At 40.1% G+C, this 16273-nt stretch overlaps 1 protein-coding gene across 9 annotated transcripts in view; it reads left to right on the top strand.

The window, feature by feature from the left end:
- The window catches only part of PRKAG2 (protein kinase AMP-activated non-catalytic subunit gamma 2), a 216295-nt gene extending 202491 nt beyond the window's left edge, over positions 1-13804 (top strand). For all 9 annotated transcript variants that reach the window (XM_048062404.2, XM_048062405.2, XM_048062406.2 and 6 more), the window contains 8 exons: positions 2602-2647; positions 3465-3519; positions 4902-5028; positions 5819-5984; positions 6353-6390; positions 7787-7933; positions 10318-10411; positions 12693-13804. In XM_048062404.2, coding sequence (XP_047918361.2) covers positions 2602-2647; positions 3465-3519; positions 4902-5028; positions 5819-5984; positions 6353-6390; positions 7787-7933; positions 10318-10411; positions 12693-12724 — 705 coding nt within the window. In that variant the 3' untranslated portion in view covers positions 12725-13804. The remainder of the gene's footprint in view (positions 1-2601; positions 2648-3464; positions 3520-4901; positions 5029-5818; positions 5985-6352; positions 6391-7786; positions 7934-10317; positions 10412-12692) is intronic.
- Positions 13805-16273: the final 2469 nt, after the last annotated feature.

The raw sequence follows: 16273 nt of genomic DNA, 5'->3' as shown, positions 1-16273 counted from the left end.
AAAGATATAATAATAATAATAATAATAATAATAATAGATGTTCCACTGGGGAATGTTCTAGTCTTACTAGGTACAAGTGTGCTGAAAATGTAAGTCTTAAGTATTTTAATCGGTTGTTCTAAACACATCACCTCGTGGTGTGAAGCATATTGCTATCCATGTACTATATTGTTTTTTTTTTTAAATGATTGATAAGGAAAGTTCAGGAATTTCATCCATGTGGTGTGGTCAAAGAATGAGATTTAACCTCATTTTGCCAGCATCTGAAGAGTTCTCTTGTTCTTCTGATCACTTCAGTAGACTGGACTGTGCTCCACAGACTTAGCTGATTTTTTGGCAAGTAACATAAGCAGGTTTAGCTTGCTCATGTAGGTATCTTTTATACCATCCATAAAGGGTATATTTGAGTGGTCTAATTACAGTATGTCAATTTAACATTCCCTTACACTTTTCGAAAGGTGATAATGGAATAGAATAGTTCAGCTGGAAGGAACTTTCAGAGATCATCCGGTTCAACTGCCTGATCACATTAGGGCTAACCTAAAGCACATGAGTGAGGGCGTTATCAAAATGCCTCTCAAACACTGACAGGCATGGGGCATAACCACCTTGCTAGGAAGCCTCGAGTGTTGGACCACCCTCATGGTAAAGAAGTTTATTTTCTCATGTCCAGTCTGAGCTTCCCCTGGCACAGCTGTGTGCTGTTCCTGTGTGTCCTGTCATCAGTAAGCTGGGAGAAGTGACCAGCACCTTCCTCTTGTACTTCCCCTGCTCGGGAAGTTGTAGAGAGCAATGAGGCTGCCTCTCAGCCTCCTTTTCTCCAGACTGGACAACCCAAGTGTCCTCAGCCCCTCTCCCTAGGACATGCCTTCCAGCCCTTTCACCAGCTTTGTTGCCCTCCTCTGGAGGTTTTCAAGAACCTTAACAGCCTTTTTATATTGTGGAGCCCAGGACTGCACCCAATATTCAAGGTGAGGCTGCACCAACGCTAAGTAGAGCAGGAGAATCACCTCTTTTGACCAGCTGGCTATGCTGTGTTTAATGCCCCCCAAAATGTGGTCTGCCCTCTTGGCTGTGGGAGCACGCTGCTGGCTCATGTTGAGCCTGCTGCCACCAGCCCCCCCAGCTCCTTTTCTGCTCAGCTGTGCTCGAGCCACTCATCATTGCCCCTTCCCAGGTGCAGCACCCAGCGTTTCCCTTCTGTTGAACTTCCTGCCGCACCTAATCACCCAGTGCTCCCATCTAGACCCCTCTGCAAGGCCTCGCCCCTCCAGGCAGTCAAAAGCTCCCCCAAGTTTAGTGTCAGCAGCAAACTGAGGACACCCTGCATCCAAATCACTGATAAAAATGTTGGACAGTAATCCAAAAGGAGTCTCCGTTGGTCCAAAGACAAATGTAGTAGGCTTTGTAGACACTCCTACACCTCACCTATAAACTTTTCAGCTTCAGCAGGGTTTATAGAGGTACCTGACGGGGAGGAGCAGTGTAAAAGAGGACAGGCTGCTTTGGCCTAGGCTGTGGCACGTGCCACTGCTCTTGCAAGTGGCTGGCTTGCAGCTTGATACCTTGAGGGAAAGGCAGCTTTCACATCCTAAATGTTCTCAGAGAACCGTGAGCAAGGTGGAAGGAGCTACCAGAGGAAGGTTATGCAACCTTTTGACAAAGAACTTTGTGAAATGGCTGCTGAGCAGCGGGAAGTTGGTGACTGTGTCCTTTTTGTGTGTGGTTTTTTTTTTTTTCAGTTTACTTGTTTTTGTTTTTTAACATCAAAGACCAGACTCTTTGTTGGTGCTTTGTTGTTGCTGAGCTTATCTGAAGGCTAACTGCCATCAAAAGGTGGAGACTTGCCACATCCTTTGCACAGTGTTGTTTGGCCTTTTTGTGAGCCAGCTAAGGAACCTAAACCAGCAAAAAACTAGTAACTTTCACTACATTGTTTTTTTTGCCTGTTTGGTGCCCTGTACCAGCTGAACGCAGGTTAGATGAGCAGCATTGCGTGCTGTCAGCATTTCTGCTGTACCAGCGTGGTGGAGATGCAGCTCCCAAAAACATTTGAAGAATGTAACATCAGTAAAAGAGTAAACTTGGGGAGAAAAAAAAAATATAACAGTGATTCTTCTGGTTGAGCTGAGCACTAAACCAAGTGCTGCTGCTTGTTTGTAGTCCAGGAAGAGTAAAATTAATCTCTTTTTGGCATTAAGTAGTGATCGGAATAAGCTCTTTACTTGTTTAGGTGTGTGAGGTATCATTGGAGGGTTTACCCAGCATGATTGTTTTAAGGTGAGGTAAATTAGCGAGGAGATGCCTTTGAGCCTAGCAGAGATCCAGACCACGACCTGGGCAGGGGAAAAATCTCTCCTGTCCGCTGAGATGATAGGTCCAGTATGGCACTGTGCATTGAGCAGGATTGCACCCTTTCCTCTTGTATTGCCAAGAAATGTTGCTGTGCACTGGGCAGTTAATTAGCTGGGATTCTTACTCTAAAAGTTAAATTGCCTCCAATGAAATACGAGGAAATTAACAAGATTATTCAAATCTGGGTAATTATTTTGGGCTTAAAATCATTGCTTTAAAGTTAAATTTTCCATGTACCTATTGCAGGTTCAGATCTATGAATTGGAGGAGCACAAGATAGAAACCTGGAGGGGTAAGATTACTTACTACTTGATTGCTAATTTTAAGTGTTCTAATATTGTTCAGCATAGTGGATTCTTAGTTAATCATAGACATAACTAGTTTATCTCCAATACTTTTTAATGAAAGCAGGAATAGCAAAAGCTTGTCTGCTTGTTCCTGCTGCTTATTTTTTTTCTACCTGAAACGATGTGAACCAGAGTGATTATGCTTTGTATGTACTGCTTCACTGCTTCTTCCTGATTAGTACCTTCTCACTCTTTCTTAAGAGAAGAAAACTAAGCAGAGGAAGGGGCTGTCTGTGGCTGTAGAGACGATGGGAGTATCTGGCATGGGAATGTATCTGAACCTGGATGCAGAATGAGTATCAGATGATGGGGGTACTGAGTGAACTGAGATAAGCAACAAGTCACACCTGAGGGAATTGCATGATGTGACTAGAAGTTCGTAGAACATGGTTGGGTGTGACCAGAAGTGCTGAATGCAGGGAGAAACTTTAATGGGAAAAATGGCTGTATGCCATATAATAACATATAGAAATCCTCTGTGCAGCAGACAAACCCCTTCAGAAAAGAGGAAAGTGGTAAAGTAAAATTATTTGCTGTTGTTGCAGTGACCCCTGGTGGTAACCAGTTACTCGTTTTAAAACTTTGGATTCTTTTTAATGTCAATACAGGTGAATGTGTGTAAGAGGTAGAACATCTAAAGAAACTGTATATGTGTTTTCTCTTCTGTCCACTTAATTTTGTACTAAGGAATTCGTAAAAGGCTTTCTTAAAAATGCTGATGTTTTCATATTAAGTGATGATGGTCTCTTTTTCTATACACAGAGCTTTATTTACAAGAGACATTTAAACCTTTAGTGAACATCTCCCCAGATGCAAGGTAGGATTTTCCTTTCGTTTTGCTTAACTGGAAATAAACTAACTCCATCTCAACACTGAATCTTTGTTCTGCTTTTCTACTAGGTTGCGTTCATTAAAATCTAAATTACCTTTGTTCAGCAGGTATCTTTTTGTCTCAATGGAATTTTAAAACAATGTTTTTTAAATTGCCATTGTACCTTATTTACCAAAGGTAATTTGAGAGACAGCTTTAGCTGATCACTTTAAAACTTCTGTACTATTTAATCTCAGAACAGGAGAGTACAGTTCTGATTTTTGCTTTCAGTTGCTGGAATAGAATTGCTTATACCCAATCTAAGGAAATTAATGAAGGGAATTAGTGATTACCTTGAAGTAATGGTATGCTATATCCTCGGTATAATTGCTACTATTAAGTCATGAATAAGTTACTCAATTTAGTCATAAGGAATGTGTTTGAATGGTAAATGGTTGCAAAGAATATCGTATGAGAACAAAACAGTGATTGCTTTCAAAGGTGCAAAAAGAGATGTATAAAAATGGAGATGATGCAGTAGGATGTGTTTAAAAGGATACAGCAAGTCAGCTTAAGACCTGAGCCAGAAAGGGACTTGTGACAGTCAGACTGCAACACTTAGGAATAGTTAAATGCTGACTTCAGGAGTGGAATCTAAAGTGCAGTATGGGGAATTTTGGCTTCGTGTGTATGTAATGGAGATAGTTCGTCCCTGTAAGGGACTCAGAACATGCAAAGTTCTTACTGAATGTATTCCTTACTAATTTATTATAATTGGCAGTAAACTGTTTTTATTACAGTCTTATTAGGACCAAAATCAGTGATACTTAAAGGAGAATAGACGTGCATAGGTTGGAATATTGCTAAATTGTAGTCTGTAATACAGAGGAACGGAGTCTGGAGCAATATTTCAGATCTCTTGAGAATAACTGCTTGCTAATACCTGGTGATAATTCAGTGAAATGATTAGATAATTGTTTTGGCTTAATTGCATGCATACGCTTATCCATAAAAATGTTCTTCCTAGAAAATGTTACAGAAGTTTGGGATTGAAATGCGTTAATTGCAAGAACAATTATTTTCACTGTTTGTCTCTTAACAGAAGAGACAGCAGTGAAGACAGCAGCCATTTGAAAAACAAGTTACTCTTGTAGAAATATTTCTTCATCACAGAAAATCACTTTTCTGTCACAATTTCTTACTGCTTTAGGATGTCTGTAAGCAGATCGCTATAGATAGTTTGAAATCCCTTAGCTTCTGTTTTCTATAACATTATGGATAATGCAAATAATTGTGTACTTTCTGTGGGCTAGTAAATCTCTATATGTATCACTTAACGTTACATGTTGGTGGCTAAAATTCATTTTAAAAAATATTTTTCTCCTCAGCCTTTTTGATGCTGTATATTCATTGATCAAAAACAAAATCCACAGATTGCCAGTTATAGATCCTGTCAGTGGAAATGCACTTTATATACTTACCCATAAAAGAATCCTGAAGTTCCTCCAGCTTTTTGTAAGTATTTAAAGTTATGTTTTGCTTTAACTGCCCCCCACGCCCAGGTAGACATCTGAAACATTAATGCAAGTCTTAGTTCAGAAACGTCTTTATAATCTTTCATATTTGAGCGCTGCATTTTGTCTTTGCGTATCTTTTTTTGATAACAAAGAAGTAAGCTTGATGGAGTACCCATACACTACTTTATTTTTAGTCATTTAAAACAAAAACAAATTAAAACAATTAAACACCAGGGTCTTGTCTCGACTTTTTGACTATTTTGGTGTCCTTTTCTGGAAGGTCTACTCAGATTCAGAAGCTTCCTTGATTGCATGGATAGAGTAATGAATCGTCTCTCAGAGACAAGACCGTCGTAACTCATTGTGCCATACGTTGGCCACAGGAATGGACAGGAGGCCAAACAAAGCACCAGGAGTTCAAAATAAGCACAAAGCATGCAGAATTTTCAGTTTCAGTGGGAATGACATAGCTCAGGATCAAAAGCTTTTAGTGATGGGGTACTATAAAAGTAAACTGACAAGCAAAAAAAAACCCAACACCTAGTTACATTGTCTTAATGTAGAGGTTCTTTAAACAGTAGTAATGTTTCTAGATCTAAGCTTGTTTTAGCTTTATGTAAATTTAGTAGCAGATTACTGTAATGATCTGTAACAATCATTTGGAGCCTGTAGATGGATGAATGAATACAGATTTCCTAATGTATGTATCAGTCGTTAGGGGAACCTGGTAGCTGTAGCGCATCTTGCAGAAAACTGCACAGTAAATACATTCATTCTGATTTTCCTAGATGTCAGAGATGCCAAAGCCTGCCTTTATGAAGAAGAATCTGGATGAACTTGGAATAGGAACTTATCACAACATTGCCTTCATACATCCAGACACTCCTATCATTAAAGCCTTGAATATATTTGTAGAGAGAAGGATATCGGCGTTACCTGTTGTGGATGAGTCAGGTGTGTGTCGAGTCTTCTGTAACAAGAGCGTGGTTAAGATAAACAAATGATTTATTCCCCACCCTCCCCTCATATATATATTTTATATATATATATATGAAGAAAACCTGCATGTATATATACACTATATATAACATTAAAAAATATTATAACATATTGAAAAAGTATTTATGCAAGATGTAGGTTGATGAGCCTGAAATAACTCATCATGGGCTGTGAATTTTTTGTTGTTGTTTTTTTTTTTCCATTTTCCTTCTTGACCTGTCTCTTTGCTTTCTGTGTAATTATAAGATAACAAATGCAAACAGGATGTAAGAAAACTAACTTCATATTTGAAACACTTTATTAACATATATTTTTCTTTCTAGGAAAAGTTGTAGATATTTATTCCAAATTTGATGTAATAGTAAGTATATCTTTCACATTCTATTAAATATTTTATATGTAGTAAGCAATTAGAAATGAATTTGCTAATATATATCGATTGTGACCCTTTGTTCCTTAGGCTTTAGTTAACCAACTGATTAAGACAGATTCAATTCACCCTGCACAGTGTGCACTTCTTGCATGACATTTTGACAAGGAGTCTCCTGAAGGACGCTCCTATTTCTTCATCTGTTCTACTTTGCCTAATTCTTGAACACAGGTGACCACACTAGTACATGGTTTTTCATGGAAGGCTTAATTGGTTTTTTGTGTTGGCATTAACATTGCTTCGTGTCTACCTTCTGGTAATACAGGATGATTTTTGCCTCTCGCTAGAAGCAAACGATTGTTAATAGTTATCCTGTGATTGAATGACTAGTACATCTAGGTTTTTCTCTTCATTTAGATCAGGCTGATATCTTATGCTATAGCAAAAAAAATCTGTAAGATCTTAGGTGCGTATATCCTCAGTATTCTTCAAGTGCACCCCATCAATGCTATTCCAGTTGTCAGGGTCATCTACTTACTGTAGATCTCTATGTACACTTTGCGTGTATCTGTTTCAATGATTCCAGTAGTGTTGTCTCATCAGTAAATTTCATTTCTTGCTCAGGTAAGACAAAATGTATTTCCTTTGCATCCTTCCTACAAGGAAAGCTTTTGCTAGTCTGGACAAAGTCCTCTTGCTCCAAGCAGGCTACTGTTCTTAGAATGCAAGTTGGGAATGTTAGCTTTCAAACTCTTTTAACCCTGTTGCTTTTACTGGGGATGGACTTTTTTATTAGTCTATAGTACTTATTAAAACAAATTATATTTTAAAAATTGTTAAATGGCAGTGCCAGCACAGTCCAGGAGAGGGAGTTTGAGCCCACAAATAAGAAAGGTGAAGAAACCAAATCTGTTCTCTAGTTGGATCTCCGGTAGCATCTACTTTATGGCTCATGTTCAGAGTAGTTGGTCCTCGCCTGTCCTGTGGAAAAAAAAAAAAAAAAAACAAAAAACTATATATTCTTAAAGTGTATTCTGTGTATTCTAAAATCTGTAGAACTCCATCTTCACCTTTTCCTACTGCTTGAGGCAAAAGCAGGATGAGTGCCATCAAGCCAAATATCAGATAAAGAAGTAAGGAGATTTTCATTAGCCTACTGCATAATCACAAAACAGTATTATCAATTAATCCAGTCTGTCATATGGTGTTTAACATAATTGCATGCTTGACTGTTCCCAAAAACTGAAACTGAAGAGCATCTGGTTTGTTTAATATGGGACTTGGAACAGGCTCAATTTACCCCAGAAATGTGTCTACTCAATGCCAAAATATTTACTTTACTGAGTACTTTATTACTGAGTAGTGAGTTCTTTGCCTTGTTTTTCAGAATCTTGCTGCTGAAAAAACATATAATAACCTAGATATCACGGTGACGCAAGCCCTACAGCACCGTTCTCAGTATTTTGAAGGTGTTGTAAAGTGTAGTATGCTGGAAACACTGGAGACCATTGTTGATAGAATAGTGAAGGCTGAGGTGAGTTTGCTTATAATTATTTTTTCCTTTACGGTAAGTTAAAAGTTGTATGACCAAACACTGCAAATTTATCCTTCAAGTTATTTTGGTTACTTCAAGGAAATAATTTTTCCGTACCTACATACGTAGGTATCAATTTGATACATAGACTTACAGATGCTTAAATGGATGTGGAAAATGCAGTCTGTAAAAATGCCTAGTTATTTGCACTGCTGGCTTACGGTATTAGTTGAATGTGAATGTTCAAAGCTTTGGAGTTTGGGGTTTGTGGGGTTTTTTGTTTGTTTGGGGGATTATTTTTTTTAGTTGTTATTGTTTGTTTGGTTTTGTGTGTGTCTTTTTTTTTTTTCTTGGGCAGAATCAATTTTTTTCCAAGCCTGCCGTAAGTTTTGCAGGGAAATAATTCTTTGAATGCCAGCTCAGAGCTGGGTTGCTTGGCCCATTGTTCAGGAAATTTAATAGATGCATATGGAATCCCACACTGCTCTCATACAAACATTGTGAAACAAGGCCAGAAAATAAATCCTTGTGACAAAGAATTCACAAACTGCTCTTCTAAATGATTTCTGTGTGTTTTTTTTTTCATTCTTTACATTCTTACACATTCCATTCTTATACGTGGAGGTGAAAGAGTATGCAGGTCTTCCTGTTATGCCTCTCTGCAGAAGAAAATCAGTATCACCAGTCCTCTCTGAGGTGTGATCAACTCCATCCAGAAGATTTAACTTCTTCAATTTTACAAGTTTATTTTTTCATCTTCAGGGCCGTAACTGCATGTACTTAATATGAGTAAAATTTCCACTTTGTGAAAATTTCCACCCCTTAGAACCTACATAAGACAATTTTTACTTCCAGCTTCCTGCATCAGCTTAGTTTCATCCTGAAAATGAGTAATTTTAGCATTGCTGATGTACAGATTCCAAACGTGGCTAATCTTGTTAATATTCTAAGAAACTTTAGACATTTGGGTTTTCAGAACAACTCCTACCCTTTGGTTCAGCCTAAACATAGTGAGAATATATGTAAGAATGAGTCAGTCAAAGCTACAAGTAAGGCAGTAATTGATGCTATTTTTAGCTGTCAGACAAATGCTTGATCTTACTGGGAATGAAACAATTATATTGTCCATTTTTCTTGAATTCATTACACTGAGAAGAAAAATGAAGTATGTGCATGTACCCATCTGAAATATATCGCCAACGTGGTTTCGTCAAAAAGAAAATGCAGAAATATTTTCTCTCACTTTGCCACTCCTTTTGTTTCCCCTCTGTGTCAGGAGGGTATGACTGTTCAAATGCATCAGAGCTTCTCTTTTTTTTTTTTTTGTATCAGCCTGGCAATGAAGTGGTTGACCTCAGCCAAAAATTAACATATCCATTAAATCAAGACTCCTGTAGCTTTCTTGATATCATCTCTGTGAAAAAATGAGAAATTCTTTCCACGTTTTGCCATTACATTTTGATGATTTAGACTTTAAGTAGAAGGGAGAGAATTTGCTTAGATAAGAAGAAAACCAGGAGTAGGCTCTCGCCTCTTGATAAACACCCTTTCTAGGTTCACTTTTTTATGAGCTGGCTCAGCTGTGATGATTTTAGTTACCCAGCTCTGTGCCCAGTTGTGCTGGGCCCTGGTGCCAGGACTGAGATTAGGGCACTCTCCCAGTTCTGCAGCGGTCTTTCTGCTGAAGCCTGCTCCTGGTGCTGAGCCTCAGGACAGGGCAGCACCCTGCTACTTACCCTGCAGCTAGAACAAAAGTTGTGTAGTATAAAGTAGCCCATAGGACAGAGCTGTAAGGATAAGCTCGATATTCAAAAATGCGGTTTAAATGTAAATTTGTTCCCAATTGTCCTCTACAGTGGGTTTCCGTAGGTAAATGGAATCCTTCTGTCCTCATGCAAAATCCAGACTTTGTAACCAATCCGGCATTCAGCTGCGGTTGTGTAGCCCTGTGAGAACAGTTAGGCCAGAAACAGTTTTGGCATGTCAAGATACAACAAGCTTCAGTGCTGTGACTCTCTCTGTTGAGAAAGTATGTCTCAGAAGGAAGCCTGAATCGATTTCATTTTATTTCATTGAGATTGCAAGCTAAGCTAGGCAGAGCCTGTGAACTGGGGAAAAGCGTTGGTGTTATCTGAAAGCAGAAGTGTTTTTAAGACCTAGATGTTGGCTTTTACCTTCGTATTTCAAATATGATTTTGTTGTTGTCAGACAGCTGTGTGCTTTTTAAACGTGTGCTAATTTTCATTTATGCAGGGCTAGTGTGTTGGTATCACTGTGTGAGATTCAAAATTCTCTGTTTCTACTAGTTTAGGATTTTTTGCATTTCTTCGCTTTCGTTATTAATTTAAAACAGAAGAATCTCAAAATATTTTCCCTGCCTGCAGGTTCATCGTTTGGTGGTAGTGAATGAAGCAGATAGCATTGTGGGTATCATCTCCCTTTCTGACATTCTACAGGCTTTGGTACTCACGCCAGCAGGTACAGTACAGACGTTGCGTTGTAACGTTTGCCATCAGTCAGTGGTGCACACAGCTTGCCGGTCGTAACTGGTTTAATGACAATAACACATTTTGGTTTTAAAGTTTTGTAATTGTTTGGTCATAATTTTCAATACGTTTCACTTCTCTTCAGGAAAATGCTGCCAAAATACTTAACTGTCAGTCTTCTGTTTTCCTTTTTTAGAAAAGAGGTCTTAGTTACTAACAGGAAAGGCAGGATGAACGTTGCATGCATAGACATCTGCAACAGGGCACCTTCCCCATCTCCCGGAATCTCTGCACCCTGGCAAGCTGTTCCTAGCGTGCTTTCCACGAGCTCTGCAAAACCACCCCCTCGGAGCACCGCAGCTGTTAGCTCTGCTGTGGGTTCTGTTGGCACAGCTATGTCAGGGACATCGCCCCAGACTACCGGAATTATTCCAGTAGAAATCCCTAGTGTGTTACTAACATGATCAGGTTCCTTTTAACAAGAGTATCCAGCGGTAGATATAATTCATTCTGCTACTTTATGCTGGTTGTTTGGGGTTTTATTTTTATTTTTTAAATTTTGCCCAAGTTACTGATCTGCTCTATGTTCTTACTTGTAACTTCACTTTGATCGTGTAAATGAGATGGCTTCAGTGTCACAACAACTAAAGCTAAGCCCTCTTTCAGCTTTGTGACAAAGACAGAAAAGGTTTTAAGGATTACAACTTCGCTTTCAAAAATACCAGGCTAAGCAGACAGACCCAAATGTGTACTTCAAAAAAACCAAAATGAAACAAAAAACTAATTGAGCTTAATGGGTCAAAGAGGCTCATTGCCTAGAAGGGGAATGGAGGGGCAGAATGAGAGCGGTAGATGTCCTTCCTAAGGTAGACATGTAGAGAAGGTTGGGGTGAAAGTGCCAGGCAGAGGAGGTCATTTCCCTTGTGACTGGAGGGAAAGGTCGCCTGACCTACAAGGATGATGAAACTTTCAGTTATTGTTAACGAAGTAAAGTTTAGACAGAAGAGATTTATCCGAATTTTGAGAAACCAAGAGCTTTTTGTATGGGAATTGCACAGACACCGAAGATAACGTTTCTGTGAGCTGATCTAACGGTGCTCTGTAATTAAAAAGGGGAGTTCCCCTGCTCTCGTACTCTAGGTCAGGTGCTTCTGTTGCTTAGCGTGTGACAGCACCCGCTCTCATCAGATGCCTCTGTGAGCTGCTTTAACTCATTGATCTAACAGGAAACTGAGCCAGCAAAGAAGCTGTGGAGTTTTGTCAGGCAGCACCCCAAGCCAGCACGCAGAAGAGTCTAGTGCTAGAGTACAGGAGGCAGAGCAACACGGGGCAGGATTGTGCTGCTGGAAGAAATGGGGTGAGGAGGGGTTTTTTTTAGGAGGCACTGGGGTTTGTCTGATGAAGCGAGGATGTCTGCAACACAGATCTAGTCTGTGGAGTTCAGTGTGTGATTCAGCTCTTGAGGTGGATGTGTAAGAACGACCAGATAAATCATGCCCTAAGCGTGTCCATTTCTCTTCCCTGACTAGAAAGGAAAATACATTGGCAGGAATTAAGACCAGTGTACACACGGGGGGAAAAAATCAGCTGTGATGTGAAGACTGGATGTATTTAATGGATTTTTCAGTGTTGGTGATTATACATTACAAATAGTAACTCCAGGTTGCTGGCAAGAGATTCCTGCTCTCCAGAGCTGGATGCCAAAGCCAGCTCACCGCAGGATTCAGCCAGTGCCCAGCATGTGGCTAGTCTGAGAGCTTGGAGAAGTGGCAAGATGCTACACGGGCATGCTGAACAGGACTTTTGGATCCATACTGTAATCAAAACCTGCCTCTGAGCCAGGAAAAATCAGTCAACACAGTGTAGTTAAACTGAATTCCAATGTGGTTTTTATTTCTCAAGTAGGACCTCACCTTTTCAGACCATTTTGATGCTTAAGCTTGGCTTCTAATAGACGGACAGGTTTGTGGTGTGACATTTTGGTTGGGCTCCTTTTAAATAACGGGTAAGAGGGAAGGTAACGGTGCTTCAAAGCCAGTTTTAGTAACATCCACCTTTACAATGAAGTTAGAAGCAATGGTGGGCTCAAGGCCTTCCTCGCTCTGATCACATTGGCAGTCCTGAAGTGTATTCTTCATAGATGGTGTCCAGCACAAGGATTCCAATAATGTGTTCAGACAAATTTTGCAGCATCCACAATGAGCCGTGCTTGTCCGTGAGCCCAGTGCCATACGCATAAGGAAATCACACGTGCTTTCCTCTTCTGTTAACAGGTGCCAAACAAAAGGAGAACGAAAGTGAATGACTGCTGTGAATGTATAAACGTTTGTAGGAGAACTTGAACAAAGTTTCTGGGTCAAGTATGTCTCAAGAACAGTGACTGCAATAGAACAGAGCAGGATGGTTGAGGATGTGTATTGGGACTTAGTGATGGATGATGAGTCTCTTCCCCCCCAGTGATGTCGCAAAAAAAACAAAGCAGCATGACAAAAGCTTATGTTAAAATGTAGGCTTGTATTTCAAAACGTCTTCAGAACATTTGCTGGAAGACTTCACATGATGTCCTTCATTAAAATGCACTGTATTCTGAAACCTTTTCATTTTGTATTTGACAGAAGTCACTGGTCAGCAATGGATATATGTGACATAAGGCAAGTGTATGGCATATTCATATCATAGTGCCTTATGTCAAAATACAGCAATATGTCATCACTGTTGCCCATCACTGTCAAAGGAAGTATTGTGCTAAACGAGACACTGTATTTGAATGTGAAAGTCTTTAAACCTAAACCAAATCAGTTTCAGTTCTCATTAGACTTGTCATAAAAGCTGTAATTTGAAGATCAGTAGACTTCTTTAAAACTTTAATGACAGTTTTGTGTTAAATGTTGCATTCTGAACTGAGATGTAAAACGAGACTGATTTTAAAAACAGCTTTATTTATTTTTACTTTCATGACAATTTTTTACACATCTTTGGTGGATAGCTAAAATTTCACCATATCCATTAATAAACTGTTGATTGTTATACAAACAAGTGGTAGATTTTCTCATTATTTAAAACCTTGGAGTTGCAGAAGCTGTGGCCTGTTGATCAGTCCATGTTACTTGAGCTGAAGATTCCAGAAGCACGGATCAAAAGTGCTCCGTCCTGTAACGCACGGGCACCGGGGAGGAAACGAGGTGCCGGAGAACAATGCTTTCCTCTGTATTAAAGTGTAAAACGATGGTTGTACAACTAAACCGAACCTTGTGATTGTATATGACTTGTACAGAAGCTGAGAAGTGAGGAAGGCTGCGGGGTTTTGCTAATGTAAATGTACTGTAAAGTTTGAAGCTGAGCTTTTTATAATTGTAGACGGAAGAAATTAAACCCTACAACATCAGTCTGGTTTTAGCAGTCCTTGCCAAGTTTTTTCACACGTATAAAAGTACGTGCATTTGGGTTAGTGTAAACTAGATGGAGGCATTCTTGTTTTCCTTCAACCTGAAAGGCAGCTGTTCGTCGTGGTGTCACACAGGTAGTACTGCTCTTGAAAATACTCTGTGAGAATGCGGTCCTGGAATAAGGGCAGTAATTTGATCTATTAATTTTTCCACGTATAAACATCGAGGTAAAAGGTTAACCGGTTTCATTTTGCTCACAAAATGTGAGGTCTTTAATAGTAACGAAAAGCCCTTTCTTCAGAACTTCTCGCTTCCTATAAGAAATTAAATTTTGAAACTGAATGTGTGAAGATTTTTTTCCTACTGGCTATTTTTCACATGTATAAAAATGTTCGTGTAGTACCCGATGGAAAACCGTTCTCTTAAATCTTGTCTCAGTTTCTGACTCACTGAAGAACGTTGTCTTCTCCATCACCTTTTCTGACTGGGTAAATACCAACTGTGCTCCCCGTAGTTGAGTTGAAATAGCTCTTTTTGGCCTTGTGGGGTCTGGTGCTGGTTGCTGCCCCGCAGACAGCCCCAGCCCAGCTCTCATTGCCTGCGCCGGGGAGATGGAGTGACAGGAGCTAGGAACAGCAGCTCCTGCTCTTTGTGGGGTATGTGTAGGGGAAAATGTGTGGTAGGTTGGAACTTGCTGTTAAGGATACGTGGTCAGTAGTACCTGTAAATGCCGCCTGTGAATTACAGCCTTCTCTACAAGATACTTGTAAGGGAGTTGCCCGAATGCATCACTCCATCTTGCTCCACCTGGTGCCAGTCTGTGAGCATTTTCTTCAGCCCCATATTTAAGATATTTTTAAAAATGAAGGGTTGAGCCACTGATAAATGCGCTTTTTTTTTTTTCCATGTACATATTTTTTTAGCACAAAGTCTTTTGGCCCTGCTCCATCCAGACAGCTTTGGGCTCGTCTGCATAAATCAGTATGCAGGAAGCCAGAATGAATTTGCAGTTTTCAAACAACCATGCACAGACTCCTTATTTTAACGTTATTATAAGTGCCGTTCACGTGTTGTGGGCACAGGGCTAGCAAAATCATGGAAAGCAGTTGGTGATGCAAAACTGTGTTTAGAGAATTTCCACCCTCTCCTCGGTGATAAAAAACTGTACTTAGAGATTTTTTATTTTTCCTTTCTAAAATTCAGTTCTGAATTATAATTTTTTAGTAGAATTGCAATGTAACTGTAAGTATGAAAAGAGCACCAGCAAAAAGGGACTTTACCGTACCGCTCTCCTTGTCCTGGCACAAGTACCTGTGCTGGTGCATAAACAAAAGCAAATCATGTCTTTTTAACATAGATCGGTTTACTACAGAGCTCGAAAAAATGCTTGTTGCAGCTTCAGGAAGGGAAAGGAGTAAGTAAATGAGAGTAGAAAAGGGAGGGATGACTCAGCAGCATGTACCGCGCTCAAATGACTGAGCGGCTAAAGCTTTGATGTCGGCCTCGTCCCTTTCACGTGGCTCACAAGAGGTCTCAGCCAGAGAAATGAATGAATAAAATGTCATTAAGCTCAATTTCTTGCAGAATTGTCTTTTTCGGACAGACGCAGTCGGTGCTATATGGCTGAGACCCCAGCAGTGATTCCCCCTGCTCCTTTTTTTTACAACAACGTGGCGATGCTGCAGTGGAGGTTGCAGTGAGTTTCTCCTGCAGCTCTGCTGAAAGCCTGTTGGGTAGCGTGGATTTTCAGTCCCAGGGATGTGAGATGCTGCAGACATGGATCCTGTTTTAACCAACAGGATGGTAAGACGTAGGTGATTGATTTCTGTGCTTTCCTGTGCATTTCCTTGCCAGCAAGAGATGTCTGCAAGAGATAATTATCCTAACGTACTTCTCGGTCTTGAAAGGGAGCAGACGGGAGGCTGGTTTTAACCTACTCTGGATGTGTTTAGGTGTTAGAAATTGTCTTAGGAGAATTATTCAGTTGAGCGTGGGGTGAGCTGGAGTCTTTCAGTTTTGGTCCAAGCAGAAGTGAAACCACACGTGCTTAATCCTCGCGTACAGCAGGCTGGTTGTACTGAGCTCTCCAGCCAGTGCTAGGAGGAGCTGGCTTGCTTCAGGAGTTTCTGTGAACTTTCACACCTTATACTGCCACATTAAACATTTACTAGGGGTAATTTGCAGGGGAAAATGTCATTCTGAGTAATTTAATACTACCCTTGTATCCACATCACGTGTGTTACGCAAAAAGAGTGTTCTGCAGACACTGCGATTTGCTCTCAACTTCAGGTCTTAATTTTAGTGCAGCTTTGAAAGCCTCTTTTTTAGTACCTGCTTGTTTTATGACAATTTTATTGATTCCTACTGAAGTGGGCAGGACCAGGTGACACACGCTCACGCCTCACGTCGATCTCTGGAGCGTGTCCGTGCCCCTGGGGACCAAGAGCTGAGGGCAGGAGCCCGTGATG

Source organism: Anser cygnoides, chromosome 2 (genome assembly GCF_040182565.1).
Source record: "Anser cygnoides isolate HZ-2024a breed goose chromosome 2, Taihu_goose_T2T_genome, whole genome shotgun sequence".
NCBI lineage: Eukaryota > Metazoa > Chordata > Aves > Anseriformes > Anatidae > Anser > Anser cygnoides.
The sequence above is the reverse complement of the archived record's forward strand: the minus strand, read 5'-3'. Positions and strand labels throughout refer to the sequence as shown.